At 41.2% G+C, this 15,054-nt stretch overlaps 1 protein-coding gene and 1 pseudogene across 1 annotated transcript in view; one reads left to right on the forward strand and one right to left on the reverse strand.

Annotated features, from left to right (window-relative positions):
* Positions 1-5,134: 5,134 nt before the first annotated feature.
* LOC110135369 (transketolase-like protein 1 pseudogene) lies at positions 5,135-10,214 on the forward strand (annotated as a pseudogene).
* Positions 10,215-10,538: 324 nt separating this feature from the next.
* RPF2 (ribosome production factor 2 homolog) overlaps positions 10,539-15,054 on the reverse strand; it is a 33,386-nt gene continuing 28,870 nt past the window's right edge. The window contains exons 9-10 of the mRNA XM_020890378.2: positions 11,481-11,625; positions 10,539-10,727 (exon numbers count right to left, since the gene is read on the reverse strand). Of these exons, the coding sequence (XP_020746037.1) occupies positions 10,548-10,727; positions 11,481-11,625 (325 nt within the window). The 3' untranslated portion in view covers positions 10,539-10,547. The remainder of the gene's footprint in view (positions 10,728-11,480; positions 11,626-15,054) is intronic.

Raw genomic sequence — 15,054 nt, forward strand, 5'->3', positions numbered from 1 at the left:
GAGCGACTGAACTGCACTGACTGACAGAAAGCAGATCAATGGTTGCCTGGGGCTTGAGGCAGAGGGAGAATGGACTAGAGAGAGGCATAAGGAATTTTTTGGAGTAATGAAAATGTTCCCACCTTTATTGTGCTAGTGTTTTCATGGGTTTATACAAATGTCAAAACTCACCAAATCATACACTTTAAAGGAATTACTTTATTGTACAAAAATTATATTCCAATTAAGTTGATTAAAAAAAGATTTGTTTAGTGACTGCCTTTTTCCCCCTGGCAAATCATCTCCACCTGATCTGGCAAAGTTTGGAGATTTTTCATTGCTCTTGTCACCATCTTCTGAACACAGTCCAGGTAGCTCAAATTCCTCCAAGGGTGTGCCCAGAATTGGAACCAATGCAGCAAATGTGGTCTGAGCAGATTAGAGTACAATGGGTCTCTGTTCCTCCACTTTTTATTACTGTGTATCAGGCTTTGCTGTTTTCAGACTTTCTTGTCTGTCTCAGGTATTCTATTTCAGTCAACCTGAATGTTGTACTTCTGTCAGTGCAGCTTAAATTTCTGTGGATCTTTCTGGAAGTCTGCTCACACTGATGACTGACATAGGGTTTGTCCCCTGGGTCATTTCTTAACTGTAGAACCACATCTCTCTTATCCTAAAAATGTTCATATATATTTCCCCTCTAGGTACTGAACTTTTCATTTCTCAAACTAAATTTGTCTTTTTGGCTTCAGGCCATATTCCAAGGCTGCCAAGATATCTTACATTTATATCTTCTAATAGTCTCACTGCTTTGTCATCCACAAATGTGCCCTGTCTTCATTCAAGTGGAAGATAAGCTTGTTTGAGGAGCGAAAGTCAACGACAGAGCCCCGAGGCTTGCCAACAAAGATTTCCTTTGTAGATATCACAGACTATTCATCATTCATCAATAGTCTTTGGGTACACTTAGTCCTTCCAATTGCTTTGAATCGGCCTAAATGCTTTTTCAGTTATATCACTTTTCAAAAAAAACTAGTGACAGGAAAACATTTTCAATTTGATACTGATTTTAAGAGCAGGGTACCTAGTAGTTAACCCTACTACTATTGGCTCATGACTGAAGGGGGTATAAAGGGCTTCTGAAGGGCTTGACAATATTTCTATTTCTTTATCTGGATAATGGTTAGAACAGTACATTCATTTTATAAAAATTCATTGCATTTACTTATCTGCATAATACCCCATTCCCATTTGATGTACTAATGGGAAATTAATGTGGTATTAGTTAAAATTTTTTAACTTTAAAAAGTTTGCTTTTTGTAAAAAGCAGAACTCCAAATAATACAGTAAGATCATGTTCTTATTTTAAGAACCTGTATTTTTAAAGTGATAAGATGCAGCAGAATGTTAACAGTATTCTGGGTGGTGAAATTACATAACTTTTATTTTCTTCTCTACAAATTTCTCTTCAATAATCAGAAAAATGATGTTTCTTATAATCAAGAAAAAAAATAAAAGTTTTATTTTATTATGACTGATTGATTTCTGGGCTTTTGGGAGCCTAGTTCTTCAATCAAGGATCAAACCCAGACCCCTGCAGTGGAAGCTTAGAATCCTAACCACTGGACCACTAGGGAATTCCCAAAATTGTATTTTAAAGAAAATGCTTTCTAAATTGAAAACATATACAGTGTAAGGCATTGTTCTAGCATGATGCCTAAAACATAATGTTGTTGTTTAGTAAGTTGTGTTCAACTCTTTTGCTACCCCACGGACTGTAGCCTGCCAGATTCCTCTGTCCATGGCACTTCCCAGGCAAGAATACTAGAATGGGTTGCCATTTCCTTCTCCAGTGAATTTTTTGGACCCAGAGATCAAATCCTTGTCTGCTGTATTGGCAGGTGGGTTCTATACCACTGAGCCACCAGAGAAGCTCCTGAAACATAATAATGCTTGATAAATGAGTGAATGACCACTTCTCTATCTTCCAGGCAAGGACTCCTTTCAAAAAAGCAATGCCATCAGTTAACACTCCCAGCTCCCAGGGAATCCATGCTGGCTTCTCACAATGACTACCTTCTTGTCTGAGTAAGAGCTCTCAAGCCACCTGTGTAATCATTCTTCCCAAAATGTTGCCAGGACCAAATCTGCCTCACTCAGCTTCCTCATAATTCCTTCAAGATTAGCTAATGGTCCTTTTCTGGGATCAAGACTCCAGGTTCTTTCAATCAGCCTGGTGTTTTCCATACTACATCTCATCCACCTTGAGGTGAGGACTATGGAGCCCCACTTTGCAACCATGATGGCGCTGCTCCTCTCCCTTCCTAAGCATGGAAATCACGTAAGAACTCTGCCAGCTAGTACGGTACTTGCTTTGTCGGGGCCTCTAAAAACACTACTTGCCTTTCTACTGCTACGAGCACAAAACAAAGCCTCATTTATTTTCTTTGCATTTCTTGAAAAACTAACACTTCTAACATTACTTAGGAAACCATGCCACTAATTGGTATTGCCAATGGTTTTGACTGTCTTTAATTGGATCCTTGTCTTTTTAAATCTTAGCTGAGGGCTCAGAGAGCATCAGGAGATGTCACTTTCTTTTAAGGCCACAACTCTTGTCCCTAACACTTCTCTGCCTGCAGTGTTAGGCACTGCCTCCCACATATTCCACTCTTGAGGAGCTCTTTGCCATGTTAGCATTTTTTTATTAATTTTTATCTTTTACTCATTTAATTTTTGGTTGCACTGGCTCTTCACTGCTGCACACGTGCTTTATCTAGTTGCAGTGAGTAGCTGCTACTCTTTGTCAGGTGCTCAGGCTTCTGATTTTGTTGGCTTCTCTGTTGCGCAGCAGGGGCTCTAGGCACATGGATTCAGTACTTGCAGGCTCTACAGAGCAGGCTCAGAAGCTGTGGCGCATAGGCTTAATTGCTCTGTAGTATGTGGGATCTTCCCAGACCAGGACCAGGGATTAGATTCATGTCCCCCTGCCTTAGCAGGCAGACACTGTGCCACCAGGGTAGTCCATGACTGATTTTTCAAAATTCAGTTTAATCCTTCCCCGAGGTCTCCCTATGCAGAGGAAGGTGCTGGGCATAAAACTCGAACTTGTGACCAAACTATGAGTCAACTGGATGGAAAGAGGCCTAAGGGGACAGTAGGATTCTCATGCTCTTTCCCCCAGTGCCATAAACCCTAAGACTGCCTCTTAGCTCAGAGCCAGAGGCAATCAGATTGTCTTCTGAAGTGATGTCTCAATCCAGGTCTCTTTGCCACCTGCTTTGTCAGCTGACTCTGAGGAACTAGCTTCTAGCTGAGGGGTTGGGAAAATAAACTTCTCTAGTTGATGTATGTGAATCTTCCAAGTCCATTTTAAATGCACCTGCTAACACTGAACAGGTAGTGCTGTGCCCTCCAGAAACCCCTTTCTGAGCTTGCTTGCAGTGTTTCAGAGGGACAGAGGGGACCCCTGAACACAGCCTCTGCTTAAGCTCAACTCTGGCTCTGGCTGCAGCTCCCTTCCCCTGACCTGGCATCCGGAGCCAAGCCTCTGCAGCCCTGGTTCCAGCTTAGCGGAAGGGCATGCCTCATAGAGCCAATGCTTGCCACTCTGTTCCTAGCTGAGCCTGTCTGAGCTTGAGGAATCAATTCCGATCCTGTAAAAGACTTAAAAGCTCAGGGGCCTTGCTTGGCAAAAGCCTTAACTGCTTTCCCATCACCACCACCCCTTTTTTGTTTTAACCTTCTCTAATACAGACTCCAGCCCCACAAACGAGCAGGGGCCGGCGTGTCAGCCCTTTCTTCCTGTGTTTAGAACCTACTTTCTGGTGCTTGGAGTGTGACAGTCAAGGTGGGAGGTGAGAATGGATTGGGGGAGGAAGGGAAGTTGTTTCAAGGAAGCACCAGATCAAGAAAATTAAATATGCTGAAAGGCTTACCTTAGGTTTATGCCTTATTCTAAAACTTTTCCCTAAGAATTTTGAACTGGAAAAGGTGCGAAATGACTCCAATTCAAGCAAGGCAGTTAAAATTTTCAAACACGGCGTAATATGGTCCACTCTGGGTAGTATAGGAAAAAGTGTTATCTTTGCTGTTTTTAAACTTGAACCATTCAAGCTGTTGGTATGAGAGGAAAACAATATACATATAAAAGCAAGTTGACTTTCTTCTCACAGCTGGCATTAAGCCTTGAGCCAACAAGTCCAATTAAACTTTTTATTCACAGTAGCTTATTTTTTTTTAGTAGGTTAGGTATTTTTGTAAATATTTGGCTGTGCCAGAACTTAGTTGCAGCATATGGGAACCATTTCCCAACCAGGGATCAAAGACAGGTCCCCTGCATTGGAAAGGCAGTCTTAGCCTCTGGATTACCAAGGAAGACCCAAGAGAAGCATATTTAAATAGATGTGAATAATATTCTACACAATTTCATAATGTATATGTATATATACTAGAATATATATATGTATATACACTAGAATATATCTGCCTTTCATGCAGTTATGTTTTGACGATTTCTATGATCCATTAAAAGTTCATTAGGATAATAATAAATACTGTGTATTTTTGTAGGCTCTTAATTTCATAAAGGACAAAGTATTGATATTGAAAGTCCATTAAAAAACAAACCTTCTCTTCTTGGTCAAATTTAGCAGTGGTTTGTGATTTTTAACTTCTTCCGTTTTAAAACCTCTGTGAATCCTTTCCTGGCCTCATCTTTGGGTGGGGGAGAGGAGAAATGGGTAAAAATATAAATGAAAGGAAGAAGAGATCAGAAGAAGCTAGATAATTGAAAACTGACTTGGTCCAAGTTCCCCTCCACCCGCTTCCTTTATTGATTTGGGTAATAACACCTCTACTTTGGATTACGTTCAATACCAAGAAAATAAATGGCATTTAAGTTATAAGAAGGAATCAAACTTCATGAAATTGTATATACCTTGATATTAATATTAATATCCTATAAAAAATACAAGTTTTGTATTAAAAAATAATAATCTGCTTTTCTCATCTATCAATATCCAAATTTAAGCAAAACTTAGGACAGGCAACTTACCATCTTTACTGAAATGAATACATATTCTCCAATTAATGTATGTTGTGTTCTAAAGTTCAAGAACAAATGGAAATTAAAATGCATTTCCCGAGCCGGAAGGAGGGAGGGAGGTGCGGCTCAGGTTTCTCCGGGAGGCGGCGGCGGCGACGACGGTTACGCGGCCAGCGCTGGCACCATGTACCCGCTGTAACGCGCAGACCGCGCTGCGCGGGGGGGCGGGGGGAGAGGAGGAGGACGCCGCGGTGAGTTCTCCGCCATGAACCTGAGGGGCCTCTTCCAGGACTTCAACCCGAGACGCGGGCGTGTTCGCAGCTATGGCCGACGCTGAGGCGAGCGCCGCGAAGGTGGGCGAAGCCAAACCTGACGCGAAGACTTTGCAGATTCTGCGGGACATGGCCAATCGCCTGCGCATCCATTCCATCAGGGCCACCTGCGCCTCGAGCTCTTCTGGCCACCCCACATCATGCAGCAGTGCTGCTGAGATCATGTCTGTGCTGTTCTTCCACGTGATGAGGTATAAAAAAAGGGACCCAGAGAACCCAGACAATGACCGTTTCGTCTTCTCTAAGAGACTCTCATTTGTTGATGTGACAGCAGGATGGCTGGGGCAAGGACTGGGGGCTGCATGTGGGATGGCGTATACTGGCAAGTACTTTGACAAGGCCAGCTACCGGGTGTTCTGCCTCGTGGGAGATGGCGAGTCCTCAGGAGGCTCCGTCTGGGAGGCCCTGGCCTTTGCATCCCACTACAGTCTGGACAATCTTGTGGCCATCTTTAATGTGAATCGCCTGACCCACAGCACCGCTTTGCCTCTCGAGCACTCCATAGATGTCTATCAGAAGCGCTGCGAAGCCTTTGGGTGGAACACTTTGGTGGTGGATGGCCATGACGTGGAGGCACTGTGCCAGGTGTTCTGGCAGGCAGCTCAAATGAAGAACAAGCCCACTGCTGTGGTTGCCAAGACCTTCAAGGGCTGGGGCGTTCCAAGTGTTGAAGATGAAGAAAATTGGCATGGAAAGCCAATGCCCAAAGAAAGAGCGGATGCAATTATCAAACTAATTGAGAGCCGGATAGAGACCAATAAGAGTCTCGAACCAAAAGCCCCTGTTGAAGACTCGCCTCAAGTCAACATCTCAGCTATAGAAATGACGTCTCCACCTGATTATGAAGCCAGTGATATGATAGCTACTCGGAAAGCATGTGGTTTGGCTCTGGCCAAGCTGGGCCATGCAAATGACAGAGTTATTGTGCTGGATGGTGATACCAAGAACTCCACCTTTTCTGACACATTCAAGAGAGAACACCCTGAGCGCTTCATCGAGTGTTTTACTGCTGAGCAAAACATGGTGAGCGTGGCACTGGGATGTGTCACCCGTGGTCGCACTGTGGCTTTTGCTTGCACCTTCGCTGCCTTTTGGATCCGAGCATTTGATCAGATCCGGATGGGAGCCATCTCGCAAACCAACATCAATCTTATTGGGTCCCACTGTGGGGTATCCGTAGGTGAAGACGGCCCCTCCCAGATGGCCCTAGAGGACCTAGCCATGTTCCGAGCCATTCCGAACTGCATGATTTTCTATCCAAGTGATGCCATCTCAACAGAGCATGCCGTTTTCCTGGCAGCCAATACCAAGGGGATGTGCTACATTCGAACCAGTCGGCCAGAAACTGCAATTATTTACACCCCACGAGAAAGCTTTGAGATTGGACAGGCCAAGATATTTCTATCCGTGTCATTGACCTGTTTACTATTAAACCTCTGGATGCTGCCACCATCATCTCCAATGCAAAAGCCACAGGTGGCCAGATTATCACAGTGGAGGATCACTACTCAGAAGGTGGCATCGGGGAGGCCGTCTGTGCAGCCGTCTCCGTGGAGCCTGACATCGTGGTCCATCAGCTGGCAGTGTCAGGGGTCCCTCGGAGCGGGAAGCCCAGTGATCTGCTGGATATGTTTGGAATCAGTTCCAAACACATCATATTGGCTGTGGAACGTATTTTAATGCAATAGCTTAGCTGTTGGCTTTGACCAACAGACTGGCCTGTTTACCTTACCTTATGTTTATGCTTGTTGCCAGATGATCACTTAAATCTGTGCTATTGTGCTTTATTCTTTTTAAAAACAATGCAAGTTAACTGCTTTCTTGTTAAGCCATAACTACATATACATGTATAACTCTTACCTTTGAATCATTAAAGTGGATTATAAGAGAAAGTTTGAAGTGACAGAATAGCTAACAAAACAACCATCTAATAGCAAGTTTTCTGATGAGACTAGAGATAATGGGGTAGAGACCAACATAAGGTAACAGTTTCTTAAATGTGTGCATTTTCCTCATAAGTTAAAAAAATGTGAATTGAATTGTAGACTGCAGTCACCCAAGTTGGGCAGCATTATACCACCATGCTGCCCACTGATGGCCCGTGCATGAGGTCAGGTGCTGCTATCCTACCTGTAGCCTTCCAGGTACTGTGTGACTGCAGTTGGTGTGGAATTTCCTCTGGTGTTTGCCTTCATCCCTCCTCTCCCGTGCAGAGGCTGTGGAGCAGCGGTGAAAGTTCTTAGGATGTCCTGTGCTGTTTGAATTGACTGTTCTGTGAAGAGAGGACACGACTAGGTCTGACCTCCACACTGTGCTCTCTGCTGAGATCTCAGGAGTGTCTTATTTACCCAGTGACCAAACCAAACTGTTAGCTCAATTGTACTCATCTACTGACGATACTAAAGTTGATGTTAATAAAGCAATGAAGAACCGAAAAAAAAAAAATAATAAAATGCATTTCCCACAAAAATGATACAAATGGTGAATCAAGAGTTCCAGATAGTTGACAACTACAACAAAAAAGTCCTTGAGTTAGATTTCAATAATACTATGTGATATTCTTTTATGAAGAAGATTCAAAGACTAAAAAGCTGCACAGGAAACAAAAACTTGTACTGTTTGTTGCTGTTCAGTAGCTAAATTGTATCCAACTCTTTATAACCCCATGGACTGCAGCAGGCCAGGCTTCCCTGTCCTTCACTACCTCTGAAGGTTGCTGATTAAAACAACAAAATACTTTAAGACGTCACATCTGCAGAAAATGTGGCGATCTTTACATTAAGATTGGTTGAAATGCTAAGGTAGGTCTTCCTGATGGAGGGGGGTCAAGGTGTTATTGGACAGAAGGTACAAAAGATGCCCACCAAACTAAGTATCTAGAGACCAAAAAATGAGGCAGGATACTTCATACAACCAAGCAATCAGATTATAGGGTAGTTTACTTAAGAGGGTAGGATGGGATGGATGACATCCGGAAACATTCGCAGCTGCCACTGGAGATTTTTATAGTTAACCTAGGGTATAAGCGTACGTGCTTGGAAAACAGGAAGTGCGTTCCAAAGTCAAGATTTATGAATGGGTAACTAGCCTCTTGGGTACTGGGAATACGTCAGCAAAGGTCTTCATTATTGTTTGGAGCCTAACAATAATAGAGTGCAGAGGCCACCTGGACCTAATGATCACTAAATAGTATCTATTCACTACAAAGCCCTTGACAATAGGGATTTACTACACAATACAGCCCTTGGTAGGGTCAGTTGAAGGACAGGAGGCACTGAACAGGCCCAAGATGGCATCAGTTATACTAACAGCCATTCAATATGGCAGAGGGTCCCTCTTGTAAGTGACCGGTGAAAAGGGCCCATTGCTTTCCCTCCTGAATCACTATCTTCATCAGTGTTAGTTGGACCTGTCAGGGGTCAAGCACTGGGCAAGGACTATGTGCTTATCATTACTGATGCTCCTTTCATGACTCTCTTTCTCCCCAACTATTGTCCACTTACTTGCAGATAGCAGGACATGAATCATTTTAATTTAACCCTCTCTCCCCATTTAGACATAATCTGCCTACTTCAGGTCTACATCCCCTGGAGAAGGGAAAGGCTACTCACTCCAGTATTCTGACCTGGAGAATTTCATGGACTGTATAGTCCATGGGGTTGCAGAGTCGGACACAACTGAGTGACTTTCACTTTTCTTTTTTCAGGTCTAAAATTATGTAGTCTTGGTTAAATTTATAATCAAGGACTTCCCTGATGGCACAGTGGATAAGAATCCACCTGCCAACGTAGGGGACACAGGTTTGATCCCTGGTCTGGGAAGATTCCACAGGCCTCGGAGCAACCAAGCTCATGTGCCACAACTATTAAGCCCGAGTGTTGCAACTACTGAAGCCTGTGCGCCTAGAAACTATGTTCTGCAAAGAGAAGCCAAAAAAAAAAAAAAAGAAAGAAAGAAAAACAATGTACAATCAAGCAACAAGTGCACCTAAGTGATACTAGTGTCCTCCTTTTTAAGAGCAGAGTATCAGCCATCTGGAAAAGGATGGGGAGAGGGAAGGCTGAGCAATGGGTTTACAAACGAAAAAGGATAAAGGAAGTAAAATTGAAGTTCCAGCTTCTGCTTAGTGTCAGCAAACTCACACAAATGCATGCACATACACAGACATGGAGGAGCTCTGACATGGAATTGAAAACAAAAGCATTTCCCCTTCATGTAACACACCATGGTTTGTGTATGTCTGATCTTGTACGGCGTAACTGGCTTGTGTAAAGGAGCCTCTTGGCCAGGGACTCAATCAAGGAATTTACATTTAGGGAAAACAAGTTTGCAATACTAGGAATAGGAAGTAGAAAGCCTTTTGCCATTTTTCTAGGCACAGGGCCAGTCTTCAAGAAAATTTCGAAACAAGCTGTTTGGCTTTGACTTACTCCTACTCAGTATGTAAACACCCAGGGCCTTCGTGTGCCCTTTACCTAGGGCTACCAGCACCCTCAAATGTCCTGTGCCTTAACTTACCATTCCTATTTTCTCACTTCGACCCTTAGCAAAACTTCTTCTCTCTGAGAAGATGGATAAGGCTCCATTTAGTAGCAGAATCTCTTGAAATTAAAATAATCAATAGCAAGGTAATATGTCAGGTAGTGGACATCTCAGAGATTTATGTTCTAAGACATAAAACTTAAAATCTCAAAATGAATCTCTGGTAGAATTTTAGGCAGAACAACAGGAAAGTCAGGTTGTAGGTATATGCTGGGAGATGGGGTCAAGTTTCCAGGCAGCTCACACTGAGCATGTATACAGTTACTTTGGAACATTTACACTTTCCATGACTTCCTCCCTTTATCTAAGGCTTAGCTCAAAATTCTGTAAAATACCACTGGTTGTTCTGGAGATCCTTCCTCACTTATCCACCCAATGAGACAGGGCACATTGTAGGGGGTGGGCAGAGGGTAATGTCACATCACAGAAAGAAAACAGCATACCTGGGTATAATATCTCCAGTAAGAGTGTAACTTTCAACCTAATACTAGTATGTTACTGCTCATAATGTATATAATATATATAGTTTAGGTAAATTATCAAGTTATAAAAATATACAATAAAATTTTATAAGAAACTCTTAAACAATGGATGCTTCATAATTCTCTTAAGACTACAATAAAAATGCAGCTATTGGCTAAATTCCATCAATCCTTTTTAATTCTCTTTGATTTGTTCTCCTCATCTTCTGCTTTCCTTTCTGCAGGTCGCTTCTTCAGCCCCTTCATTTTCCTGGTTTGTAGTTTGCTTAGGTCTTGCTTTTGCATATGAATTCTTCCATAAGTTGTACCAAAAGTATCATGAGAGACATTTTTCTTCTTCTTTGGCTATGAAACAGTAATATATGAAAATACAGTTGAGTCTACTATTATGAACTGATAAAAATCTAGTGTACAACAACTAACATTTAACAACTTCCATTAGTGAGCACCCTTTCAATGATATGGAATCTATAGCCCTATAGGTTCTTTCTTCTCAAACTCAGGTACATGCAGATCACTTGAAGATCTTGTTAAAAATGCAAATTATAATTCAGTAGAACTAGGGCAGAATCTCAGATCCTGCATTTCTACAGTCCCCAGGGCAGTTACCAGATCAGACTGAGAAGCAACCCAAGAGACCACTCTAGCCACTGCCATGCACTGAGAAGGCCTTATGTCCAGCTTAAGGATCGGGACTACCATCTCAAATCTTTACTGGCATTCCAGAGATGCCATTTCTACTTGCTTTTTAAAGCCATTCAAACGTCAAAACACATTTTATGGAAGTATAGGTTATACATCCTATGCTTGAAATTACATTTTCACAATGCCCAAAATGAGACCTATTTTTGCTGAAAACTGGCAGTCTTGGCTACCAGGAAGCACTCAGCAATATTTGATGCTTGGTTTCTACAATTTTATTATCCTTTATGATTGGCTTATTTGGTTCTTCCTTCTTTCTTTGGCGCTGAAAGTCTAATTTTATCTATTATATTGATCTGTTTATATATGTCCTTTAATATAATATGCTACAGATCCCTTTTGGAAATGAGAGAGGAATATACAAATAAACATAGCACCAATCTGCAAGTCATGTACCTTCAGGGCTTTGGGCATTTTCATAGATAATTTATAAAGGTCATCTGATGCTAGGTGTGTCCGCCTCAGAACCAAATCCAATGAGGGTCCCATCTCTTCCAATTCAATCCGCGGTGTTCTACAGCCAGATTTCTTCAACAGCAACCTTTATGAAATAGCAAAAAGAAATGTTGCTTTGAATTTGATAATCAAAGTCCCACTCCTCCAAATATTTTTGTTCTAGAGAATTATAGTTCCATAAAATAACAAAATGTTTGGAAAGCCTAATTTTAATATTTTATATACAGATAGTCCTCCTAAGAAGTGGAATCTTTTATTTGATTTATTTAAGGTTTACATAATTATATAAAAAATTTTAAGTGGATCTTTAAGATATTATATTTACATAATTAACAAATTCTTATTTCTCTAAGACCCATTCAGAATCAACTTTTCTCCAAAGCACAGACACCAATCTCTATAGATTGGAATGAATGTAACAAAACCATGACTTTCTGGATACCATATGTATAAATAACCTTGGATCCAAAAGCTTATGAGGAATACAGTGGGGGGAAGAAGGGAGATTCATTTAATTCTTTTTTTGGGAGTGATATCACAAGAACTGCTCAAAGACTTAAAGGTTATTTGTGCTGTAAGACTCAAATTTGTTACGGTGACCAGATCTCTACACAGAAAAGGACTAAATAATAATGTTCAGAAAAGATGAGCTTTTTCACATAAAAGTCAGAATGAGAAAGAAGTAACAAGTGACATAGAGAAAAGAAAGAACAGAAGAGAAAAGCAGAGTAAGTAATACCCAGGAATGAACAAACACCAGGAAGCAGGAGTGAAATATGTAAAACCCTATTAAAAGCCCTGCATAACATGAAGACAAACAACCAATACAGTCCACTTACAGGAAGTGCTTTTACTGGCTTCTGGAAGAGTCACAGTGATAGGTACGCTGTATCAGACACAGTAGTTCACACTCAATTAACAAGGCAAAAAGGAAAAACAAAACAAAAAACCCCAGAGCCTAGGATATATAAAGAGCAGAAATGTTAAACAAACAAAAACATACAAACATTAAAAGATAAAATAAATGTTAGTATGGGGCTTGAAGGGAGCAAGCAGAGGGGAAAAAAGAGCTTAAATAAGGGCCCTTAAGCCACTCTCCTCACGGGGGTTCTGGGAGATGAGACCTGAGAGAAGGCCTGTCTCTGGACTACTGTAGGGGAAAACATTTTTAGGAGCTGAAGATGGCTGACATCATGCCATTGTCCTTAATATTTCACTCAAAGCATACAGGGGCAGTGACCATGTGACTCTTTTATCTCTCAGGTTTTTATCTTTTATTCTGCAATCGCCTCTACATCTTTCATATCTCAAATAAATTGTATTTATCATGCTGAACTCATATCAAGATTAAATCTTTGGAATTCCCTGGTGGACCAGTGGTTAGCACTCCTCACTTCCACTGCAGGGAGCATGAGTTCACTCTCTGGTTGGGGAACTAAGATCCCAGGCATGCCGAGTGGAACAGCCAACAACAAAAGAAATGAAAAAAAAAAAAAAAAGGACTAAACCTTGATTAATATCTTGTGTTCAGTAGATTAACTTAAGAAATCAAGGAAATCACATACATAAAATTTCAATGAAAAAAATTTCTGCCACTTAAAATGCTGCTGCTGCTGCTAAGTTGCTTCAGTCGTGTCCAACTCTGTGCGACCCCATAGACAGCAGCCCACCAAGCTCCTCCGATTCTCCAGGCAAGAATACTGGAATGGGTTGCCATTTCCTTCTCCACTTAAAACGCTAATTTCAGCTAAACGGAAAACTTGTCCATCCAGAACAGTTCAGGGCACGCCTGACGGAGTCAGATTACCCAAGGACCTTTTCATTTATGCAAGTGTCCTCCCAACAGAGCAATCTTTTGAGCAGTATAGAAAGTTAGTAAGATTGTTTCCATGTAACTACATATGTTGCTACCTACTGATGAATTAATTATACTGCCATACAAGACAGTATGTGTGGATGATCTTAATCACTTCATTGAGTATGCTTATTATTCTATTTCTACTTGATAGAAGGAAACTTACTCCAGCTTTCAGTTCTCTGCATATGTTTTCTCGTGACAGAGCTATCATCTTTTCATTAACAGAATTTAATCATGAAATCTAGAATCTAAAATCATTAAATGTTAATCTTTAAAAAAAAAACAAACAACCATCTATTTACTCTTTCTCAGAGGAAATGTATTAAGAGAATTTATAAAGGATTTTTGTGATCATACTAAGGAAAATACATGAAGACTACTAAATATCAACTCTTAAAAAATTAAAACCATTTCCTTTACCCTCAATGCCATCATAAACACTGCACTTCTTTTTAAAGCAGACATTTTGATTCCAGGCTTTTGCATCTCCAGTCAAATACCTACTACTGCCCAGAATGTTTACACCCCATGTAAATCTCCATCTCAGATCCTAACCTCAAGCTCCGTTTTTTGTTTCCCTATAAGCTCTAAATCAAATGTGACATTCAGTTCTAGGAGACTACATGGTACACGACGCAGGGACACAAAGACAAACAGAACCCAGTTCCTTCCCTCTAGGATGGGTTTAGGCTATTAGATATGTTAATTGGTAATTTCTATATATATTTATGCATGATTTGCCTATTTCTTGAGAAAGACTGGCATCACCCTCTTGTTTAAATTGTAATTTCCTTATTTTTCTCCCTTTCACATCCCTCTCTTCTGTTTACATTGTTTTCAGTATTTAAACTCCCTGCCCAGAATGTTGTTTGCTTTTTAAGGTATGCTAATACTTCCTGTTCTGCCTATTTCTCCCCATAAAACCTACCCGATGCCATGGCAAAGGCATACATGGCAGTTATTAAAGATCTCTGTCTCATATTAATAGTTCTGGCCCTATAGTGAACAAAATTCTCCAAGGGATTAATTATTATAGGATATACAGGAAGATGCCAGTAACACTATTATTTATTTCCCCAAAAGGTCAGGTCAAAATTTTTATTAATGTAATTTCATACTCACAGTTCTTTTCATCCAAAAAGCACAAAACCATTTTATAATCCTTACTCAACTTCACAAATTAACAAGTGTCAATATTAACTATTGAGGCTCCCCCCGTGGTGCAGTGGTAAAAAATCCGCCTGCTAACACAGGAGACTCAGGTTTGATCCCAGGGTTGGGAAGTCCCCTGGAGTAGGAAATGGCAACCCACTCTAGTATTCCTATCTGGAAAATTCCATGGACAGAGTCGTCTGGCAAGCTACAGTCAATGGGGTCGGATATGACCGAGTCACTGCGTACATACATTAACTCTAACCTTAACTTTGCCTAAGGGCTGGCTGGAAGAGGGCAGGACACCCAGGCGCAGCCTGTGAGAATCCTGAGAAACCACACGAGGACAGAAACTCTTTTCTGGCACATGCCTACCTCTGTCTGCACCTCTCTCCCTCTGAACAAAGGAGAATTATCCATCTCAGAGGTACCTTAGAATTACCTAAATGGTATTACTACACTTTGCCAAAGAAAAACAGAGGCCCTGAGAGGTGACCTGACCGT

This window comes from Odocoileus virginianus, chromosome 19 (genome assembly GCF_023699985.2).
Source record: "Odocoileus virginianus isolate 20LAN1187 ecotype Illinois chromosome 19, Ovbor_1.2, whole genome shotgun sequence".
NCBI lineage: Eukaryota > Metazoa > Chordata > Mammalia > Artiodactyla > Cervidae > Odocoileus > Odocoileus virginianus.